Source organism: Camelina sativa, chromosome 9 (assembly GCF_000633955.1).
Source record: "Camelina sativa cultivar DH55 chromosome 9, Cs, whole genome shotgun sequence".
NCBI classification, from domain to species: Eukaryota; Viridiplantae; Streptophyta; class Magnoliopsida; order Brassicales; family Brassicaceae; genus Camelina; species Camelina sativa.
The window spans coordinates 37,350,281-37,371,131 of record NC_025693.1 but is presented as its reverse complement, the minus strand read 5'-3'; the positions used below and the strand labels follow the sequence as shown (position 1 = coordinate 37,371,131).

Below are 20,851 nucleotides of genomic sequence, written 5' to 3'. Positions count from 1 at the left end.
AGTTTTAATTTGTAGTAATACGGAAAAAAAAAATGATTTTATCTAGTAAAATCTGTTCTGTATGTATTGTAGGAAATAAAAAAAAATAGACTATTTATATAAAATTATGAAAGCTAGATTAAGTCAGATTTTTTATACAAATATATTATAAAAAATAGACCGACAGATTTGGAAACATGATCTTAATAATTAAAAACTTTGTTTTTGGATTAGGGAACAGTGATCGATACGCAATGAAAATTACATGTCTGTCCTTCCTTTAGTTACTAATACTCGAACCTTTTTATGGGCATTGTAGTCAATAAATGTGTTAACCAAAGCTTGGTCCCGATAAACTAAAAAGATAAAAATCATTTTCCGAAAAGTATCAAAAACGGTCATGTTTGACGTTGATACAATTTCTATTTATCGGATAATTTTGTAAATTAATACTTTTAAACATTTTACTTACAAATATATATAGCTGAGATTGGGAAAATGATGTTTTAACCAAAACAATCTCTACATTGCGTAGCAAAAGTTATTTCTCGACGAATCAGTAAATGGCCTTATTCTTTACATCAAAGAAAAATATGTGGAAACTTAGATGCCATTTTTGAGTATACATTAATTTAACAAATCTCAACGATGTAAAAAACTATTTTATGTATCTTTTTTTTATATATTGCCGCAATAACTTAAAACATTGTTGTTATATCATCTAATAAACATCTCTATATTTTACTGATTCAATCATCTATATATGATAAATCTACCCAAAATAACATTTTTTTTAGCCATGCAATCATAATTATATAGTGATCAAAACCGACAATTGTGATGTTAACAGTATAATACGAATATTATTCATACAAAATAGATTGACATTACGCCAAAAACCTATTAGATTAGCCATCATATTGTTCTATATTACTTAGTTAATAATAATATCATAATTATAACATAGCTCTTCAAAATTCTTTCTCACTCCTTTTTTTTTTATTAAACCAAAATCTACTTTGATTCAATTTATGTACGTGGGTGGGATATGATGTCGTCGTCCGGTCCATGTCCATCTGTTTGATTCAATAAGCCATGAAATCATAATTATTAAACATGAAATTTCATTCTCGGACATATAACATGCAAATTCATCATAAGTTCTGGGACATCAAACACCCAGAGAGTTATGAATCTGTGTTGTACAGACGACCCCCCACCTTTGGAAATGAATATTACATATATAAATTTTTTTTAACATAAATACTACATGTTTTATAATCTTTAGTTTGATGTTTGTAGCAAGCTGTATAATTTGTAAGCTTCTATTATAAAGCGGAAAAAAAAAAACACAAATTCATCACTTTGTTTTTGTTTTTTCTTTTTCATATGTAGGTCCATCGAGATTCTTAAAAGGTATCCTATGTATTAAACTACTATTATTTGATCCCATTACCAAACTTGTATTATTGTAGAATAGTTTCTTAAAATGAGTTTAAGGTATCAGATGTTAGGATTTCTCGATGACAACATATAGGACAAATCATACTCATACATTTAACATATTATATCTATGTAACCTTATTCTTATTTCATAGCTTTTCCTTTTGCATTCCAATTTTATTAAGATCTCTTGTTAGAATTTAGGCGTAACGTATACATATACGCATGCACATTACATTTTTAAGTATGTACAATATATATAGTATGTGTGTGTATAAATAACATGTATGAGCTAATGAGCACATCACACGCAAAACACACATATATAAAACCAAATCGGGTAGTCTCGTAACAAAATGGTGGTTTGGTCGAGTGTTTTTGAAAATAAAACTAAACGACTTGAATACGTATATATCCGCCTAACATATACGCCAAAGGTCCAACCCCCATCATATACCAAACATTTCTGTTATTATGTACATAATATTAATTAACTGTTTTTGAATTCATTACAAATTACAAAATAATTGATTTTCAGTTTGGTAGAAGAACTAGTTAATTTGTCATTTTTCTCCGATGCATCACGTACGGGGTGATTTCAAATGGACGTATATAAATATAACAAAACCCATTCGCAAATAACTTTTCTTTTGTTGCTACATTCTAAAAGAACTTAACTGCCAATGTATGTAATTATGTATACCTACTTTGTTGTATTGGCTGTGTATACAAATATAGTAAGAACTTAATGAGTAATTGCAAAATGGTTCTTTGACGGTACATAAATAAAGTAATGTAGGGTTCTTTGACACCGTGGTTGTTCTGGAGGAGCTTTACTTGGCTTTGAAAATTAACCATTGCTTTATCTGTTGTACACACACGTGCCACTCATGCGTGCCTAACTCAGACATCCCCTTTATTCTTTCTTAGCCTTATTATTAGATCGATCATTCATATATTGATTAGAAGAGATAATTGTATTTAGGCTACTCCAGAAAATACATTTTCCAACAAAAATCTGTTTGTTTATATCATAGTAATATTTCTATTTCAAGGTTAAATAAAGTCACGTAAGCTGTCGCAACATCCAACCTAACTTCTACAAGTATAAACACCACTTTAATCTGACATCCTAGTTCACAATTTTTTTGACGTCATATTTTCTTTTATGTTTAAAATTTATTTGCCTAGAAAATTAGATAATTTAATACTAACATATATGTTCTTTTAAGAAAATAAAAATAAATTTTAATTAACATTTACTCCATGTTCTTTTGCAGAAAGCAATAAAAGAAAGAATTTAGTACCACAGCATTACAGATCGAAAAGTATGCAGTCAAAGTCCATGACTTCTTAGTTCTTACAATTATTTTGGTGTTAGAAGAAAAATTATATTTTCTACTTTCATTTCCATTAATTATTTCAAGAAACTATATTATGATAATAGCTGTATCGTTCATCTTTGCATATATAATGATATAAAGTAGTTAAATTTAGCTTTGAGATCTAATTTCTTCTTTTTTTAAATACACCATAGACATTAATGTTTATGGCTCTCAATATAAAGAACAAGAAGCACATGTGTGATGGGGTCACATTCCAGAAGCATTAACACACACGATGAATCACAAAACCTCCATTTTTATGAACACAAATTATTAAATATGAGTTTTTATCTAATACATATTTGGAATGTAACAAAATATCATAAATTTAACTTTCTAATACTAAGGTTTTAAAAGTAGCTAACGTGTTGTATATGCTATGCATATATAAGATCACTCGTGTCAACGAGCTACTGATTGTTAATTACCTAAATGTTTATGATTCATCTTGCACCATTTTATTAGTCAAACTAGCTTCCGATTAATTAATGGATCTTTTATTCATAGAATTAAATAGACCAAATTATAATTCAATTTAGAGTTATTTCTTATGAGAAATCGCATTTTCTCAAAAAAAAGAAAAAAAAAAAGTTAAGCCGTTCTCTCAGTTTATATTTGACAGATTTGGAGAGATACATTAATCAACTAAGAAGTATGAACCAAAAAAGACGTGGATGTGTTTTTTATTATTACGCCAAGATGCAGATGTTTAATGAGCACACTAATTAATACACACATACATATAAATTGCATATTATATGGAGTATATCGTAAGAATGGTCCTAAACACCTAATTAGTCGTCATGATCTCAACACTAATTTTCATTATCAACTAATAGATACCCTTTATCCTCCTTAAAATCGCCATCATCATCTTCCTTTTTGGTTTTGTATACTAAAAACATGATCAATGTAAAGTGATGCGTATATATACACACATGTACAGTCATATTTTCTAAATAATCTCTGTAAAACGTACCTAAACTTGTACTCCTGCTCATATCATATACTATCATTTGACTCTTTTTTAGGTTTATGATTACGTGATAATTTATTATTTCTGTGAATGCATATTGGCTATTGCATACGTGATCACGCATGCATGTGTCATGCGTGCTTTCCAACAATTAATAATGCATATTGCATAATAAGCCTGTTTCAAAAAAAAAAAAAACGAGGAGAATGAAAAAAGAAAAATGTTAAAATTTGAGGTCAGAGATTGTTCGTCTTTCGATATTTGATTCATTTTCAATTTTTATTATTATCATAAAATTTTGATATCCATAATTTCTAGAGTCAGACTCATATTATTATCCATTTGATTATGGAGTTATATGAATTTGCTATAATCTGTCTTAATCCGAACAATTTTAGTATTAATTAAGTATAGTCTATAGCTAATAATTAATATCTGCCGACTATAATAAGATAAAATGCATGGACAAAAAAGATTATAAGGGAAAAGCAAATATTAAAGAAAAAAAAAAAAGACAACTCTTTTATCTTTAGGTGATAGCTTGAGAAATAAGATAGGTATAAATATTAATTATAGTCTCGTATGATTTTTTCTTTTTATGTTCGTCTCCCTTTCAACATGTGATCGTACTAGCTAGAGAGAGACCGTTTCGCTTTATAAGGTCATGTGATCAATCAACGTATTAATGTACATATAATTTTCTCATTATATATTTTTAATATATATATATATATATATATATATATATATATATAGATAGAGAAAGAACATATATGAAGAGATTATGTACATTTCATAGTATATAATAACTTAAATTGAATTGAGATTTCCATCAACCGAACTATCTGGATAATCAAATTTTGTTTAGCTGTCATATATAGTCTCTTCGCTGATCACATGAAAGTGAGTCTTTTTCTTTCTTTCTTTTTTTGCTTTTATGCTTTGACAGTTTTTGTTTTATAATGTTCAACATTATCACAGCATCTTCGCATCTTGGAAAAACTAAAGATGTGTAATCTCATCATTTCCTATCAAGAAACTAAAAGAAGGAAACGTGGACACTTTTTTACTTTTGTCTAATAATTTGATAAAGAAAACCACATAACAGAGACGGTTATATGTTATATTATAAGAAAAGAACAAAGAGATTTCAGAAATGGAGGAGATTTAAAAAACTAACACGTTTATATATAGCGGAATTACAACAAGGAAAATTATTCATGTGACTATGTGAGGCTATATCTGTAGCCCACACTTCACAATTTCATCTAAATATATATATTGACAAGTACCAAGCTATGTCAAGTGCTATTAGCCTATATTATATTACTAATTAAAAACTACATCATCTTAATCGACAAATCCACACATTACAATTTCATAGGCATTTAAGTTTATAATACTATATCTACTAGCAAACCCTTATATTTATTTTACGCTGAAAGAAAATTAAACACAAAATTCTCTTGTACATCACCGGTGACTCGAAATTCGTTTTCTGATCGAGAATCGGGCCGCCGAGATGTCTTAATTCCATGTTCAGGCTTTGTATCTGAACCGGAGCTTATTTTCGACTTTCTTCTGGCGATAGAAGCAATAGTCTTTTTCTCCATTCTTCGGCGAATGACATACTCCTCAGATATAAACACGTCCATATATATTGGTAACACTATAAAAACTAAATTACTCTTAATCGTAGTGTTGACAGTTTTGAAAAAAGAAAAGAAGTTTTTTTGTGGAGTTATTTATGGAAAGTAAAATCAGCAGTTTACAGTTTAGAGAAGAAAATCTTTATAGTGCATATATATATACACGAGAGGAAACAACTAGGAAAAATATTAGGGGACGTTGTAGGTTCCAAATTTTGGTATAAAATTATTTTATTTTATGAAGATAACCCAATAATTTCCAAAACGATATATTCTTGATTCTTTTTCATATTATTGTACTCGTGCTAATTACTGATTATTCTAGCTATGATTCTATATTATTGTCGTTGGTGTGTTTTCATTCTGTGCATATAACGCATAAGCTATTTGTATCAACACTTATCGACATGTCACATGTCTTTGTGTGCAACGCAAACTTTTATAACGTCGAGAAGTTGGTTTTGGACATTTGTTTCAGACTACTAAGATATTCAAGCCGAAGTCATATATACTATTACATAAACATTTAAGGTTTGGTTGATAAACTTATCAAAAAAAAAGTTTTGATTGATAAGTATACCTAATTTACTTTATTCCATGGACTACAATACTATGAAAAATTATTAAAAATTATGGGAATTTCATTTTCGATTATTTATCGTAAGGTAAGAATATAGAATTTGATTCTTCGATGTGATTTTTGGTAAAACTTTCGGCCTTCTGAATGTTATTGGATGGTTAGTTAATAACACTTAGCATAATTAATATAAATGATCACCACGTTGATCTTTCTTACATATACTAGTTTACCTTTAATTTTCTCAAACTTTTCTTACTTCAAAGAAAAAAATCAATAGTCCAGTCCGTCTTAGTCTAGATAGCGAAACTAAAAATTAAAATTATGATCAATTATTAATTATTAATATACACATATAGATTGTAACACCACAGCGTACGTGTTAGACATTGTAGTATAACATACGTCCTTGCATACACGTCAAATATTGTCTCAGGATCTTAATCGAATTTGTATACAACGCTTAGATTCCTTTAGACTCAACACTTGAGAACATACTAATTAAGTCATTAACTCAATACTTGGAGCTTCCTTTAAGTACCTTTTTGTGAATACATTGATTAATCGGATTTTATTTTTTCGTTCACCTACCATAACCCAAACAGTTAATTTGATTTCTTGGAGTGAAAAATGTCGATGATATATGCATATTATATTATATGTATGTAATGTAATATATTGGGCATGTGTATATATATTGATGGGATTTGAGCATAAAACTCCCACACCTAATTCAACTCGAAGACATCAAAAGGTAAGTGCAAGTTAATATATCTATCTTCTCTTTTTTTAGGTGTCCTAAATATTATAATTCTTACATAATAGTTTTCAATTTTATTAAATCTCTGTAAAAATCTCACAAAAGTACAGAGGAAGAAGAGAAAGAAGAAACCCTAACATGGGACAAGATAAACAAGTCAAGAAAGATTCTTCACAATCTGAACAAAGTGCTATCATTTTGGCTTCAAGTCAAAGTATGTTTGTGTGTAATAAGTATATTTATTGACTTAATTACATCTTGTTCATTAATATTTACGATTATAGTAGTGTTCAACGATATGGAGTTGGATTGACATATGTTAATATATATGAATGGATTTTTGCGTTCAGATTATAAAGCTTTTTCAATTTATACTGTATGTAGATGCAAAACTTGTTGAGATAGAGAAAGACAAGAGACTTGCGTTGATAGAGGCTTGGGAAGAGAACGAGAAGGCAAAAGCTCAAACCAAGTAAGATTTACCAATATATATAATCAGAAGAACCATTAAGATCAAAGTATTATTGAGGTTAGAAACATTAAGATCAAATTAAGTTTGTTTTGCATTCAAATTAATAACAAATATCTCACAGAAATATTCACGTGAAAAATTAAATTCAAAACATACAGATACATAGATTTTGCATGTGTTATACGCGAGACTACCATTTTTAAATTTTACATCACTATATATAGTCCATATAATTTGAAATTTGTTTTTGGTATTCACGTTAACTATTATTTACATTTTGTTCTTGGAATAAATATCAAATGACGAAACAGGGCTTACAAAGAACTTTGCTCTATTGAAGCATGGGAGAACAACATGAAGACAGCACTAGAGTTAGATTTGAAGAAAATGGAGGTACATATAGGAGAACTTTAACCATATATTGATCAATATCTAAACTTTAGAAAACATGGTTAGTTAAGTAATTAAGGTATTTCATATCATATAATATATTCTCCTCTAACCAAAACTTAATTATTCAATTGTAAATAACTATTAAACCCTTACAGCTACTACGTACACCTTGTCACGGTGTCACGTCTACACACTATATACACCAACGGTAATTATGAAGTGTTTATTTAATTTTATCTACAAATATATAATTTTATCAGGAGAATTTAGAAGTGGAGAAAGCTGAATACGCAAAAAAATGCAAGAAAAAGATACCAGAAATTGAGAAGATAGCAGAAGCAAAAAGAGAAAAAATAGAGAAACAAAAGGAGCAAGAATCTATCAAAGTGGAAAAAATGAGTGAGAAGCTAATCGCAACTCCAAGTGCCTATCCACCCAATACCAAAACCTGTGGATGTTTCTAACACTTTTCTTCTCAATGTAATTGAAAAGAACAAAAAAATGAAAATATAATGTATATATCTCAAACGAATAATGTAAAAAAAAAAAAAAAAAAAAAACACATGTGTGTTTTAAATGTGTGAAGAACTTTCAAAGCATCAATGTAAATCATTTATTAGAAGTGAATTTCGTACAAAGCTAAAAGTGGTTTATGTGACTTATGTCGTTGCCTTTATTTTATTTTAGTGGTTTTGATGCCACGTCAACAGGTTTGGGTGGAATCAAACTGGGTCGGTTCGGGTCGAGATTCGGGTTAACGGGTTGACCCAACTGCCCAAACTATTTTCTTATTTTCTTTTCTTCTCTAGTGGGTTCTTCACCTAACGCAGATTCTTCTTCTTCTCTACCATAGCCGTCGTTAAAATCAAGGGGAAGATGGTGTCGCCGAAGATCGCTCCGTCGATGTTGTCATCGGATTTTGCTAATCTTGCGGCGGAGGCTAAGCGGATGGTCGATTTGGGCGCCAATTGGCTTCACATGGACATTATGGTAACCCACCTTTATTGCTTCCTTTGCTTATTCGAATCTGAAATTTTTGATTTCACTTAATTGGTGATTTAAAAGGCTTCAACTTTGAGAATTATGATTTGATTCTCAATCACTACTATGCTTCATATTATTATTGTCTCTACACACGGATCTTGAGTTAATGGAAACACACTAGTTGATGATGTGGTCAACTTCATGTGTTGTTGAATTCTAATGTGAAACTTGTATCTCTGCTGTCTGCTGCTCTTAGTATGAATGAAACAACCAAGAAGCTGTGTCTTGTTGTTGTTGTTCTGGACTTATATTATGCTACACAACTTTTGCTTGTTTCATACTAATTACTTCCCTGTTATTACATTTGCAGGACGGGTAAATTTTACTGCTTTAGCTGTGTTTGTTTTACTCTAGTATGGATTATGACTTATGAGAATCTGGCCTCTGTTACTCGGGAGCAGGCATTTTGTTCCGAATTTAACGATTGGTGCTCCTGTCATCGAGAGTTTGAGAAAGCACACCAAGTAAAATTCACTACATCCCTTTTTGGATTAAAAAAAATTTCTGACATGTTGTTCAAGTGAGAACTGATGTCCCTGAAAACTTTTATCACAGTGCTTATCTTGATTGCCACTTGATGGTGACGAATCCCATGGATTACGTTGAACAGATGGGTAAAGCTGGGGCTTCTGGTTTTACATTCCACATTGAGGTCGCCCAAGGTAATAAGTAATATAACACTATAGGTAGCTGTTTCCCGCACCATTATCTTTATGATCTCGACTTGTGTTATTTGTTTATTTCAGAGAATTGGCAAGAACTTGTGAGGAAGATTAAGTCTGCTGGGATGAGACCAGGTGTTGCTCTAAACCCGGGAACACCTGTTGAACAAGTCTATCCTCTGGTATTGAAGAATTTTATTCTTCTCTTTTGCATATACCTGTTCCAGAGTGTGATCCGGTTTATCATGGCTTGAACTATGTATGACAGGTTGAAGGAGCAACTCCGGTTGAAATGGTTCTTGTGATGACTGTGGAGCCTGGATTTGGAGGCCAGATGTTCATGCCCAACATGATGGACAAGGTTTAAAAAAATGTTTCAACTCTGGAGATATGTAAATGCCATTTGCTAATGGAAAAAAATCCCATGGTAACCTTAGTTTGATATTATTCTTGGTTTATAGGTCCAGACATTGAGGCAGAAGTACCCAACACTTGATATTGAAGTAGATGGCGGCTTAGGCCCTTCGACAATTGACGCAGCGGCTGCAGCAGGGGCCAACTGTATCGTTGCAGGAAGTTCAGTGTTCGGAGCTCCACAGCCTGGGGACGTCATAACCCTTCTGCGGGAAAGTGTTGAGAAAGCCTCCTCACCGACCACTTAAAATGGAGTGCCCTGTTTCTAAAATATGTTTATTTCGTGAATCTTGATGATGTAGTCTTGGTTCCAAGACTTGTTTGTAGCAAATCATTTGAGTTATTAATAATACCCTCACTGCCTTTATACACAAATCTTTTTCTAGTTTATTTTCTCTTTAAGATTTGTAAACCACTAGCCATCACACTTCACCATCTTGATCGTGCAGTGAGAAGCAGAAGCAGTTGAACCGTTCGGATTTTTAGGAAGAAAAAAAATGAAAAGACTAAACCGGTTTGGACCGGTTGAATTAAATTGATCCTGTTATTGAGCCAACAAATGTATCGGTTTAATTATAAAAGTCACGGTCGGTTATCAGAAAGAAGAACCCTAAACCAAAGAGAATCGCTTCCCTTCTGCAAAAATCACATCTTCTTCTTCTTCTTCTTCAATAACACTCTCCTGGTTCGATTTTTTTTCAGGTATGTAGTTCAGTTTGTGAATCTGGGTTTTATCCTCTTGTTGTAAGCTTCTGAGATCATTGGTATTATGTAACAACCCTTCTAACTGAATCGCGTTGTTTTTACAATCAGCTCTCTCTCAACTTCTTTAGGTCCAGGTCTCTCTCGTTTTACTAATTAGTTTTGTAAAATCTATGGAATGGTATCTACCTTTATAGGATCTGCAAGTTCAAGTTTTGATCTTAGAATCTCTACCACTCGGATTCATGTTGTGATCTTACAAAAAAATTGTGTTTTTCATAACCGATGAATAGTATATGTTCTGTGATGATCAGTCTTGTATCTGAGAACTTAAGCTACAGTATCCATTAAAGCTTAGCCTTTTTGTTCATAGATTTACTCATCTGCTCTTATGGCTATGTTTTCATCAGATACAATGTCTATAAGGAGGCCTCAAATCCCGCGGCTTCTTCTTCAAAACGTCTCTTGTATGAGAAACGCGCAGCAGATTCTAAGACATGTGAATGTATCACTTCATGACGGTGGTGCACTTGTCTTAACTGGAACCAACGGATCCGGTAAATCAACGTTCTTGAGAATGTTAGCTGGATTCACAAAACCATCTGCAGGAGAAATCCTCTGGAACGGTCACGACATCACTCAATCAGGAATCTTCCAACAGTACAAACTCCAACTCAACTGGATCTCTTTAAAAGACGCCATCAAAGAGAGATTCACGGTACTAGACAATGTCCAATGGTTTGAGCTTCTCGAGAATAAAATCGGCAAAGCACAACCGGCGTTGGAGCTAATGGGTTTAGGGAGGTTGGTGAAAGAGAAGTCAAGAATGTTGTCAATGGGTCAGAGGAAAAGGTTGCAACTTGCGAGGCTCCTCGCTATAGACAGACCGATTTGGCTTTTGGACGAACCATCAGTTGCTTTGGATGATGAAGGAGTTAGATTGCTTGAGTATATCATTGCAGAGCATAGGAAAAAAGGAGGGATTGTGATTGTTGCTACTCATCTTCCTATTGACATTGAAGATGCTATGATCTTGAGGCTTCCTCCTAGGTTTCCAAGAAAAATGACTTTGATTGATATGCTTGATCGTGCAGACATTTCTTAGTACAAGAATCAAAGAGTCTTTTATCTTATATACTACCTTGTGTAATGGTATATGAGTATTCTCAACTCTCAAGCAGCTTTGGTTAAAGCATTTTTGGTAAATCTAAAGTCAAAATTTTATGGAATGTTTTTATAAACTTATCCTAAAGTTGAATAACTTAACTATAGTTTTTTGGAAAGACAAATACATCTATGCTCTACAAAAATAAAAGGTAATACGCATGCTAATTTTAAAATTGCAACAGGTTAAAGAACCAATAGTATAACTTTATGAAAAGACTGAAACAACAAATCGCATCGCTCTACGGATTTGGCACGAGTCAAACGTATACGTTTGTACATTGACCTCTCTCTCTCTTATTTGTTGTTCTTATTCCTATGTCGTGTCGTGTCTGTTCTTAAACCCCATCCATCGATAACTGAAACTAAGCATGAGCTGTTTTTTTTTCCTTTTACTGACGAAACTACCCTCAAGTCATTTTCGTTCTTCAGTTCTTTCTTCTTCTTCTTCTTCTTTTTGATTAGAAGACCCCATGAGAAGTTTAAATTCTCCTCACTGACACATTTGTTTTCTCTTTCAATCTTTAGCAGAGAACCCTGAACCAAAGTTTTCATCTTTCTCTTTCAATTTGTGTCTTTTTGGAAGGGTCTTTTCAAAAGCAAGAATCTTGAAAAAAATGGGTATGGGAACAAGCACTTTCGTTATCAGATGGGTCAATCTTCTTACAATGGTGAGCTTAAAATCTCTTTCTTCTTGTTCTTCACTTAGTTTATGATCGTCCTTTTTTGTTCTCTTCAATGGATTTGGTTTCTCGAATTAGATTCAGGGTTTCCATACAAGTTATATAGGTTATGGCTCTGTCTAGTGAAGATTCTTAGTGAAATTATACTGTTTTTGAGTTATAAAAATGTGAAAGCTTAGACTTTTTAATGTTGCCGTCTCTGTAACTTATTATTTTAATGTCTGTGTGTTACATTTTCTGGTGAAGCTATTGGCTGTGGCAGTGATTATATTTGGGGTGTGGATGAGTACACATAATGATGGATGCAGAAGGTCACTTACATTTCCAGTCATAGCTCTTGGTGGTTTCATCTTCTTGATGTGAGTTTACACTACTTTCAGAATTGACTCCACAAAAGCATGGTTCTTTGCTTATTGGTCATGAATTGTCTATGATCTGATGGATTTTTTCCAGATCCATAATCGGGTTTCTTGGCGCGTGCAAGAGAAGTGTGGCGCTTCTTTGGATTGTATCCTTCACTTATCATGTTCTGTTTTCTGTTTCTATTGTTGGAAATTTTTTGATTTGGATCTTCCTTGACATGGATGATTCCTCCTTTGAAGTATCTTGTCGTGCTCCTAATCGTTTTGATCGCAATTCTTGTCTTTACCGTATTAGCGTAAGTCTCACTCTCCTAAAGGTTATTCATGAAGGCTCAGATAGTTGAAGATCTCTTTGAAGAATTCTCTCATTCATTGTTCTCATTTGTGGGGTTTTACAGGTTCATTGTAACAAACAATGGCTCCGGACATACTAACCCTGGTTTAAGGTAACTGTAACCTATTCCTCCATGGTCACATACCTATTCTGATTTATATGAATCTGAATTCTTTCTGTTTTTAATTTAGGTACAAGGAGTATAAGCTGAATGATTACAGCTCATGGTTTCTAAAACAGGTATCATAATACATACATTGTGGCAAGAAAGTCTCATTCAAACTAGAATGTTTACTTCCTTTTAGTCTAACTCTCATCGATGTTTCAGCTTAACAATACTAATAACTGGAAAAGACTAAAGAGTTGTCTTGTTAAATCAGAGCAATGTAGGAAGCTTTCCAAGAGATATAAGGTCTAGTACCTTTCCACCAACAAAAATGCCTTATATTACCGACCTAGATAATCTTTGAAATGTTCTTGAGTTTTTTGTTGTTTCAGACAATTAAACAATTGAAATCCGCAGAATTAACTCCCATAGAAGCTGGCTGTTGTCGACCACCATCTGAGTATGTATATATATCCCTCTTCTTGTTATTTGTTGATGTTTTTTAATTCACTGCCAAATATATTAACTTGTCTCAATGTTTCATTTTGTTGCAAAGGTGTGGTTACCCTGTGGTGAATGCTTCCTACTACGACTTGAGCTTTCATTCAATAAGTTCTAACAAAGATTGCAAGCTTTACAAGAATTTGAGGACCATCAAGTGCTACAATTGTGATTCTTGCAAGTAGAGCTATCAACTTCCACCCCCCTTAAAAGCTCTTTTTGTTACAATTATGTCATTCATTTTCAGATGAGTCTAATAATTATTCTTCTAATAACCGCAGAGCTGGAGTAGCTCAGTACATGAAAACCGAGTGGCGACTTGTCGCGATCTTCAATGTGGTTCTGTTTGTTGTCTTGGTAAGATCTTTATAAAACATACACAGAAACACTTTTGTAAATCTTGGAACTGTTCTTGTGAGAAGAACTGAAACTATTTGTTTTTCTCTATTGTTTTGTCTGAAACACACAACAACAGTCAATGGTTTACTTTGTGGGATGCTGCGCTAGAAGGAATGCTGCTAGTTACCGATCCAAACCTTAGCAAAATCGAAGCCCAAGTTGGCCAAGGTTAAAAACATTCTTCACCTGATTCATTCTCCCCAAATCTATTCTTATGTTGGTGTATGATTCCAAAAGAGAGACACAAGAGCAACAACAACTTCTCTCTCTCTCATTCTTTTGTACTCTGTAATCCACATGAGTTGTAGAAACAGTTCAAAACAGAGCAAATGTGATTCTTTTCTTCTCCTTTCATCAAACAGAAAAAAACATCAAAATCTGAGATATAAACCGGAGTTAAAATTTGGTTTAGTAACCGGTTTCAATTCCAAACCGGGATTTTATAAACAGCAAACCGGATATATCCATCTTTCGATTACTGCCTTAAACCCTAAAACCTCAGGGGAAAAATATAATTTCACATTTCGTCTGCAAAAAGAGTCATCGGAATATGTATTCGTTAATTCTCCGGGAACGATCTGGATCTTTCATAGGTTCCTTATGGAACCGAATCGTTATCCGAAACATGGGTGGTGGTCCGAGGACGTTCCCAGGAGGACTCAACAAGTGGCAATGGAAACGAATGCACGAGAAGAAAGCTAGAGAGAAAGAGAACAAGCTCTTGGATCAAGAGAAGCAGCTTTACGAATCTCGGATTCGGACTGAGATCCGAGCTAAAATGTGGGGTAATCAAGATTCCGGCGAGAAAACGGCGAAACCGAAGCAGAGTCACGGGCCGATGAGTCCGAAAGAGCATATCAAAACCTTGGCTGATCGGTTTATGAAAGCTGGAGCAGAGGATCTGTGGAACGAAGATGATGGGCCGGTTAAGAAATCGGAAGAAGAAGAAGGGTCGTCGAGATTGTCTCGTAGGGATAATGGAGGAACAGGTTCGAATTCGATTGGTTCTAATTTTAATTCGTCAATTGATGTGAGGAAGTTTGTTTCAATGGGTAGTAGTAGTAGGAGAGGCTTTTCGAGTATGAGTAGAGGTAGGTTTAAGAGAAATGAGAGTTCTTGTGATGAAGGAGATGGCTTTGATGCTAAAAAGTTAGATACTTTGAGTCCTTTTTCACCTAAGTTTGCGGGTACTAAGGAGAAAGTGAAGAGCTCGAGGAGTGTTGAGGGAGTTATAAGGAACAAAGGTTTGTTTGGTCGGAGGAAGTTTAGGAAGAATGATAGTTCTACTGAAGAGGATTCTGATGAAGATGGTGAAGAGGGAAAGATGATAGGTTGGATGGATTTGAGGAAGACAGGAAGCAGTGCGTCGTTAGGAAACCACGATGTCAAACTGATTAAAAGAGTGAACCGTAATGTTACGGATGAAGAGCTGTATCCTCCGTTAGATATTAATACAGTCAGAGAAGATCTCAGTAAAAGAAGATCTGTGGATACTGTAATGGAGGAGAACCGAGAGCCTCATGATTCGATTTATAGTGGGAAAAGGTACTTTTTAAACCCCTTGTCTAAGTAAGGCTTTTGATTTGTTCAAGTTTGGATTTTGATGAGTTTTACTTCTTCTGTATATTGGTTGCAGATTTGATGAGTCTAGTATATCTCCTTTGACTTTAAAGGCGCTTTCCGCGTCTGGCATTGTTAATATGACTAGAGTTCAATATGCCACTCTCTCTGAGTGCCTCGATGGTATGTATCCTTCTAGTTGTTTTCTGATTACTCTGCTATGGTTTGAAATTTCCTCATTTGTATCAAAGAATTAAAGGAGTATCCTTTATGTAAAAGCAGGTAAAGATGCGTTAGTCAAAGCCAAAACCGGGACGGGAAAAAGCATGGCCTTTTTGGTATTTTACAATCCCTTAGTCCAATATCACTGGCCTTAGTTTTTGTTGTTTCTTTAGATAACGCTGTTAAAATTGAAAAAACAGCTTCCTGCAATTGAAACAGTTCTGAAAGCGATGAACAACGGTAAAAGTGTTCACAAAGTTCCTCCGATATTTGCTCTTATCCTCTGTCCCACAAGAGAACTTGCGTGCCAGATCGCTGCAGAGGGCAAGGCTCTGCTCAAATACCATGACGGTATCGGTGTTCAGACTCTAACTGGAGGTACCCGCTTCAAACTTGATCAGCAACGCCTAGAATCCGAGCCATGCCAGGTTTTACCAACCGTTGTTCGTTGTCTTACAGGAATTGCTTACATTTCTAGTTGTTGTGTTGAAACCTTCTTTTCTTTCCACGCTTTGTTACAGATACTAATTGCAACTCCGGGAAGACTCTTGGATCATATAGAGAATAAGTCTGGCTTAACATCACGTTTGATGGCGCTTAAATTGTTTATAGTTGACGAGGCTGATCTTTTGCTAGACCTAGGATTCAGGAGAGATGTCGAAAAAATCATAGATTGTTTGCCTCGTCAAAGACAATCTCTTCTCTTTTCTGCAACCATCCCAAAAGAGGTATAACTTCACTTTGTTTTGCCTTTATGAAAAAATGCAATGCGAAAACATGGCTTACAGTTGTGTTAAATCAGGTCCGTCGAGTCTCGCAGCTTGTTTTGAAAAGGGATCACTCTTATATCGACACAATCGGTCTTGGTTGTGTAGAGACTCATGATAAGGTAAAAAACTTAAGCTCTTCTTTTTGCCTCAAAAGCTTGTTACTTGAATCTGGTTAGTGAATTTCTAGCTTTGGTTTCAGGTGAAGCAATCTGTTATTGTTGCTTCACACGAATCTCATTTCCACTTAGTACCTCATCTACTAAAAGAGCACATCAGCAAAACGTCTGCTTACAAGGTAAAATAAGCCTTTTGAATATATAAGCTTTTTTAACCTCTCTTTATTCTTTATAATTCTCGTAACTATCCAATTTCAGATAATAGTCTTCTGCTCAACTGGTATGGTAACATCACTGATGTATACTCTGCTCCGGGAAATGAAATTGAACGTTAGGGAGATTCATGCTAGAAAAGCTCAGCTCCATAGAACACGTGTATCAGACGAGTTCAAGGAATCGAATAGACTGATCCTTGTCACATCTGATGTATCTGCTCGTGGAATGAACTATCCTGATGTTACTTTGGTTATACAGGTAAAGCACAAAAAGCAAACATTTTTCATGCCAAGGACAACCCTTTTATGGATATTTGACGGATTGGACTTGGTATTATATTGTTGATAGGTCGGTATACCAAGTGATAGAGAACAATATATACATCGGCTTGGTAGAACCGGAAGAGAAGGCAAAGGAGGCGAAGGTTTGCTTTTGATTGCGCCATGGGAGAGATATTTTCTTGATGAGCTCAAAGATTTGCCTCTTGAACCGATTCCGGTTCCGGATCTTGATTCAAGAGTTAAACATCAGGTGTGTTTGAAATTTAGTGTTACACACCATAACTGGAGTTTTTTTCTTGTTTTAATTGCCAACTGACATTGTTTTGTGACCAGGTTGATCAGTCAATGGCTAAGATTGATACAAGTATTAAGGAAGCAGCGTACCATGCTTGGCTCGGTTATTACAACTCGGTCCGAGAAACTGGTAGAGACAAAACCACACTAGCCGAGTTAGCTAACCGGTTTTGCCATTCTATCGGTTTAGAGAAACCTCCTGCTTTGTTTCGAAGAACCGCGGTTAAGATGGGTCTCAAAGGTATTACTGGTATTCCAATCAGAAAATAAACTGACCCGGGTTGGTAATTTAGATGTATCCTCGTGAAGAGAAATGATGTATCAACACATTTATGATCAAGTAATGTTAGTTTCAAGAGTTAAATCGACATCATATTTAAATAATTTTGTTCTTTGTTGAGCTAAATTTACTAATCAATACTGTCAAAAAAAACCAAATAATCATTAAACTATATCATGAGGATTTCTGCTTTTTATAATCAAACAATAGTTAGTATTGTTAACAGTTAACTAGACCATCGGCTATCGGAATCAAATTAAAACAGAGCTACCACATCCACAACAGCAATTTAACTGTTACGTACGTGTTAGTATGTGTTCTTTCATGTGACACGGACTGAAACTTATAACTCCTCAATAATGTTCTTTTTGTTTACAAGGAACACCCAAACTTTTGATCCATTATCTTAAATCGAAAGTACAGAAATATATCTCTATTATCGTATATAAAATTCATAATCTTACAAAAGTACTACTATACGGTTACTGTTTAGATAGGCAATTTATTTGTCAAAACATTAGACCGCTGCCTTGTGTTTACGTATATCACATATTCGTTGAGCTGTTCATTTTATTAAAAATCTGATCAAGAGTCGTTTAGAGTTGGCGCATGACCAACGTCAGCAGGTATCCTTCACGTGTCTTGATCCAAAGGGCTTACTTACAAATTCTAAGAAACCCACGCTTTGAAATACTCGCATTCTTTAAATATTACATGCCCTATATATGTCCGTTTTTATTTTATTTTTATCCGGTTTCCCATTGTTTGCATGGTAAGGAAATATTAGGAAAATGAGCATGGAATTTTATCAATACATATATAAACTTGTGTCTTCTCTTGCAAAATATACTCTATAGATCCAATTAAATTAAAATATATATGGCTGACTTTTTACTTTTTTTTTTATACATATTGGTTTGGTTTGGTGGGGGAAATCAATAACAAAATAACGATTGTCACTTATAAGAAAAACTTATTACTAGTATATTATATGTTAACGCGCAAATAATTAGATGTCAAGTTACATAAATAATTATTTCGAGTAGCGAAACCAAAATAATAATAATAATATTATATATAGTAAATTATTTCAAAGTCAACGGTGTATGATCAAGGAATCGACGGGTCGGAGAGACCCACGCGAGCACTCCACCCGATCGAGGATTACAATACTACCCTTGAATCGAGTTCCCATTTGTGAAAACGTCAATATACTTCTGTTTCGTACCAAACAACACAACGTGCGTGCTCCACGATGACGGTGAGGCTCTATCCTCTATAGTAAAGACGAAAAGCAAACTCATTACAATTGTTGAAGTTTGATTTACGAAATGAAAACTCTAAAACACCTTACCTAAAAACTAATGTTATTAATCAGCGTAAACCCCACATAGAAAAAATTAACAACAATTGATGCGTTTGAACTTTCTTATAGAGTCAAAGGAGAGGTTAGTTTCGTCTTTACGTAGGATAAAATAAACAATATTTAATTGACTTGAGAGGAATTTACGTTTGTTTCCTTATCTTACAAGTCCATGTCACGATCCCGTGATTAATATAAATCTTAAGCCTGCTTAACTCATCGACATCAACACAACAAGACTTGTCAAGAAACCCAAAAAAAAAAGAAAAATCTCTCACGGTGAGAAAACAAAATGAAAATTTTGAGCCAAAGATTATCGTTTCTAATCGTCATGATCTTTCTTTTCTCCGAGCTCACGTCTTATTCCGCCAGCCGCAAGCTCCCTACCATGACGGCTACGGAGGAGTTCCAACGATCAAGTTTTGACGGCAAGAGAATGTTATCGAAGGTAAGCGCCGCCGAGAAGTATGATAGGATCTACGGAGTTTCGGCAAGATTAGTTCCCCATGGTCCTAACCCGCTTCACAACAAATGATACTATAACATTATAGTTACAATTTTGTCGCCATTAAATTTGTTTCCCTCTTGTGTCAACAAATTCTCTTATTTCTGGTTCTTTAGTTTCTTATGTTTTGTAGATACAAATATATCATAGATATATACGTACAGAGACTTTAGTAACTTTTTTTCATTCATAATTACATTTATTTAATACGATCTTGAAAATATGTATCAAATGATTCTCTTGTTATATTGATTTGAATTAAGCTGCGATTGATAAAAAATTTTGTGTTATATTTGTTAGTTAAGGGATGTGATTATTTAAATTTTTGGTTTTTTTTTTTTTTTTTTTTTCGTTTGTTGCAAGAAGTCTATTACTATACGGACGAAATCTATTATTATAAATAAGACGCATTAAATTTGGAATATGCTTCAAAATTTCCAATATAGTAATTGAACTTTTCTTTGATTCCAAATAAATCGAGGTCAACAATCGTATAAGCAAAACAATAAGTGTTCCCAATAAGCAAAACAATAAATAAGTCATCCATTGAACAAACAAACACGATAAAATAAGTCAAGATCTATGTATCTTGTAAAACAATTCTCATTTTAGAATAAGAAATTAAGTGACAATAATTATGAGTTTACGAGTCAACAAAATGGGTAGGCAAGACACGGCACGGCAATGCGTTTGACCCTCTTTTATATTCAATAACATTCTATTTAATTATATATTAAAAAAAAAAAATACTTCTTAATATAAACACATCTCCACACAAAATTGACTAAAATCAGAATTTTCATTATATTTATCTTTCAAGAAAAGCTCGAGTGTGAAAGAGTTCAAACAAAGATCAGCGCAATCATAATCAGTAGGAAGATAAACAATTTTGACAATTATTACGTTAATGTTTCTTTGGAAAGAAGTTTTTTTTTTTTTTATTAACTTAAAAGATAGTTTACACAAATATTCAACAGATGCAATCAATTAATAAAAACACATAAACAATAATATTTTTAAAAATCAACTTAACAAGCTAACAATGCTTTGATACAAAATTTACCATATATATTTTTTTTCATTTTTTTATTTCTTGTTACTCAATAAGAAAATTATCTCAGTTTTATCGCTAATATTGTGTGTGACCTTGATAGTTTAAAACCAAACTTTGGGGTTAATATCGATAATAAAACCTTCTATAAGGACTAACATGCAAAACTTCTCAGATATTACCGTCAC

General features: G+C 33.5%; 6 protein-coding genes across 9 annotated transcripts; all 6 read left to right on the top strand.

Annotated features, from left to right (window-relative positions):
* Positions 6,690-8,237, top strand: LOC104714684 (remorin-like). Of its 2 annotated transcripts, none has more exons than XM_010432116.1 (5): positions 6,690-6,763; positions 6,880-6,983; positions 7,154-7,241; positions 7,553-7,634; positions 7,895-8,237. In XM_010432116.1, exons 2-5 carry the CDS (start codon positions 6,908-6,910, stop codon positions 8,096-8,098), a joined length of 450 nt encoding a protein of 149 aa, XP_010430418.1. In that variant the 5' UTR covers positions 6,690-6,763; positions 6,880-6,907; the 3' UTR covers positions 8,099-8,237. The 2 variants fall into 2 exon arrangements, with proteins under 2 accessions (XP_010430418.1, XP_010430417.1); XM_010432115.1 differs by having other exon boundaries at positions 6,707-6,763; positions 6,875-6,983.
* On the top strand, positions 8,450-10,144 carry LOC109124667 (ribulose-phosphate 3-epimerase, cytoplasmic isoform-like). The gene is made up of 7 exons (XM_010432117.2): positions 8,450-8,624; positions 8,989-8,993; positions 9,080-9,142; positions 9,234-9,340; positions 9,425-9,522; positions 9,609-9,701; positions 9,802-10,144. Exons 1-7 carry the CDS (start codon positions 8,511-8,513, stop codon positions 10,000-10,002), a joined length of 681 nt encoding a protein of 226 aa, XP_010430419.1. The 5' UTR covers positions 8,450-8,510; the 3' UTR covers positions 10,003-10,144.
* On the top strand, positions 10,380-11,701 carry LOC104714686 (ABC transporter I family member 1-like). Of its 3 annotated transcripts, none has more exons than XM_010432118.2 (2): positions 10,380-10,456; positions 10,867-11,701. In XM_010432118.2, exon 2 carries the CDS (start codon positions 10,872-10,874, stop codon positions 11,559-11,561), a length of 690 nt encoding a protein of 229 aa, XP_010430420.1. In that variant the 5' UTR covers positions 10,380-10,456; positions 10,867-10,871; the 3' UTR covers positions 11,562-11,701. The 3 variants fall into 3 exon arrangements, with proteins under 3 accessions (XP_010430420.1, XP_019085691.1, XP_010430422.1); XM_019230146.1 differs by having other exon boundaries at positions 10,384-10,451; positions 10,863-11,701; XM_010432120.2 differs by lacking the exon at positions 10,380-10,456 and adding an exon at positions 10,465-10,518.
* On the top strand, positions 11,892-14,359 carry LOC104714687 (tetraspanin-10). Its single transcript, XM_010432121.2, has 11 exons — positions 11,892-12,291; positions 12,550-12,662; positions 12,757-12,811; positions 12,906-12,961; positions 13,064-13,111; positions 13,191-13,239; positions 13,328-13,411; positions 13,498-13,565; positions 13,662-13,787; positions 13,888-13,963; positions 14,082-14,359. Exons 1-11 carry the CDS (start codon positions 12,238-12,240, stop codon positions 14,145-14,147), a joined length of 795 nt encoding a protein of 264 aa, XP_010430423.1. The 5' UTR covers positions 11,892-12,237; the 3' UTR covers positions 14,148-14,359.
* LOC104714688 (probable DEAD-box ATP-dependent RNA helicase 48) lies at positions 14,516-17,834 on the top strand. The gene is made up of 10 exons (XM_010432123.2): positions 14,516-15,550; positions 15,642-15,748; positions 15,848-15,903; positions 15,988-16,215; positions 16,309-16,515; positions 16,590-16,676; positions 16,757-16,852; positions 16,932-17,147; positions 17,238-17,420; positions 17,504-17,834. Exons 1-10 carry the CDS (start codon positions 14,556-14,558, stop codon positions 17,732-17,734), a joined length of 2,406 nt encoding a protein of 801 aa, XP_010430425.1. The 5' UTR covers positions 14,516-14,555; the 3' UTR covers positions 17,735-17,834.
* LOC109126533 (CLAVATA3/ESR (CLE)-related protein 2-like) lies at positions 19,322-19,911 on the top strand. The gene has a single exon (XM_019230203.1). It carries the CDS (start codon positions 19,400-19,402, stop codon positions 19,640-19,642), a length of 243 nt encoding a protein of 80 aa, XP_019085748.1. The 5' UTR covers positions 19,322-19,399; the 3' UTR covers positions 19,643-19,911.

What these genes read in the sequence shown, in the direction of transcription:
- LOC109126533 (XM_019230203.1), top strand. Translation starts at nt 19,400, where the DNA reads ATGAAAATTTTGAGCCAAAGATTATCGTTTCTAATCGTCATGATCTTT.
- LOC104714686 (XM_010432118.2), top strand. Translation starts at nt 10,872, where the DNA reads ATGTCTATAAGGAGGCCTCAAATCCCGCGGCTTCTTCTTCAAAACGTC.
- LOC104714687 (XM_010432121.2), top strand. Translation starts at nt 12,238, where the DNA reads ATGGGTATGGGAACAAGCACTTTCGTTATCAGATGGGTCAATCTTCTT. An exon ending in GTGTGGCGCTTCTTTGGATT is followed by an intron (nt 12,812 to 12,905) that starts GTATCCTTCACT and finishes CCTCCTTTGAAG; the next exon opens with TATCTTGTCGTGCTCCTAAT. An exon ending in CATACTAACCCTGGTTTAAG is followed by an intron (nt 13,112 to 13,190) that starts GTAACTGTAACC and finishes TTTTTAATTTAG; the next exon opens with GTACAAGGAGTATAAGCTGA.
- LOC104714684 (XM_010432115.1), top strand. Translation starts at nt 6,710, where the DNA reads ATGGGATTTGAGCATAAAACTCCCACACCTAATTCAACTCGAAGACAT. An exon ending in CAACTCGAAGACATCAAAAG is followed by an intron (nt 6,764 to 6,874) that starts GTAAGTGCAAGT and finishes ATCTCACAAAAG; the next exon opens with TACAGAGGAAGAAGAGAAAG. An exon ending in TAGATTTGAAGAAAATGGAG is followed by an intron (nt 7,635 to 7,894) that starts GTACATATAGGA and finishes TAATTTTATCAG; the next exon opens with GAGAATTTAGAAGTGGAGAA.
- LOC109124667 (XM_010432117.2), top strand. Translation starts at nt 8,511, where the DNA reads ATGGTGTCGCCGAAGATCGCTCCGTCGATGTTGTCATCGGATTTTGCT. An exon ending in CCACATTGAGGTCGCCCAAG is followed by an intron (nt 9,341 to 9,424) that starts GTAATAAGTAAT and finishes TGTTTATTTCAG; the next exon opens with AGAATTGGCAAGAACTTGTG. An exon ending in TTGAACAAGTCTATCCTCTG is followed by an intron (nt 9,523 to 9,608) that starts GTATTGAAGAAT and finishes TATGTATGACAG; the next exon opens with GTTGAAGGAGCAACTCCGGT.
- LOC104714688 (XM_010432123.2), top strand. Translation starts at nt 14,556, where the DNA reads ATGTATTCGTTAATTCTCCGGGAACGATCTGGATCTTTCATAGGTTCC. An exon ending in GAAAAAGCATGGCCTTTTTG is followed by an intron (nt 15,904 to 15,987) that starts GTATTTTACAAT and finishes TTGAAAAAACAG; the next exon opens with CTTCCTGCAATTGAAACAGT. An exon ending in ATTCAAGAGTTAAACATCAG is followed by an intron (nt 17,421 to 17,503) that starts GTGTGTTTGAAA and finishes TTTTGTGACCAG; the next exon opens with GTTGATCAGTCAATGGCTAA.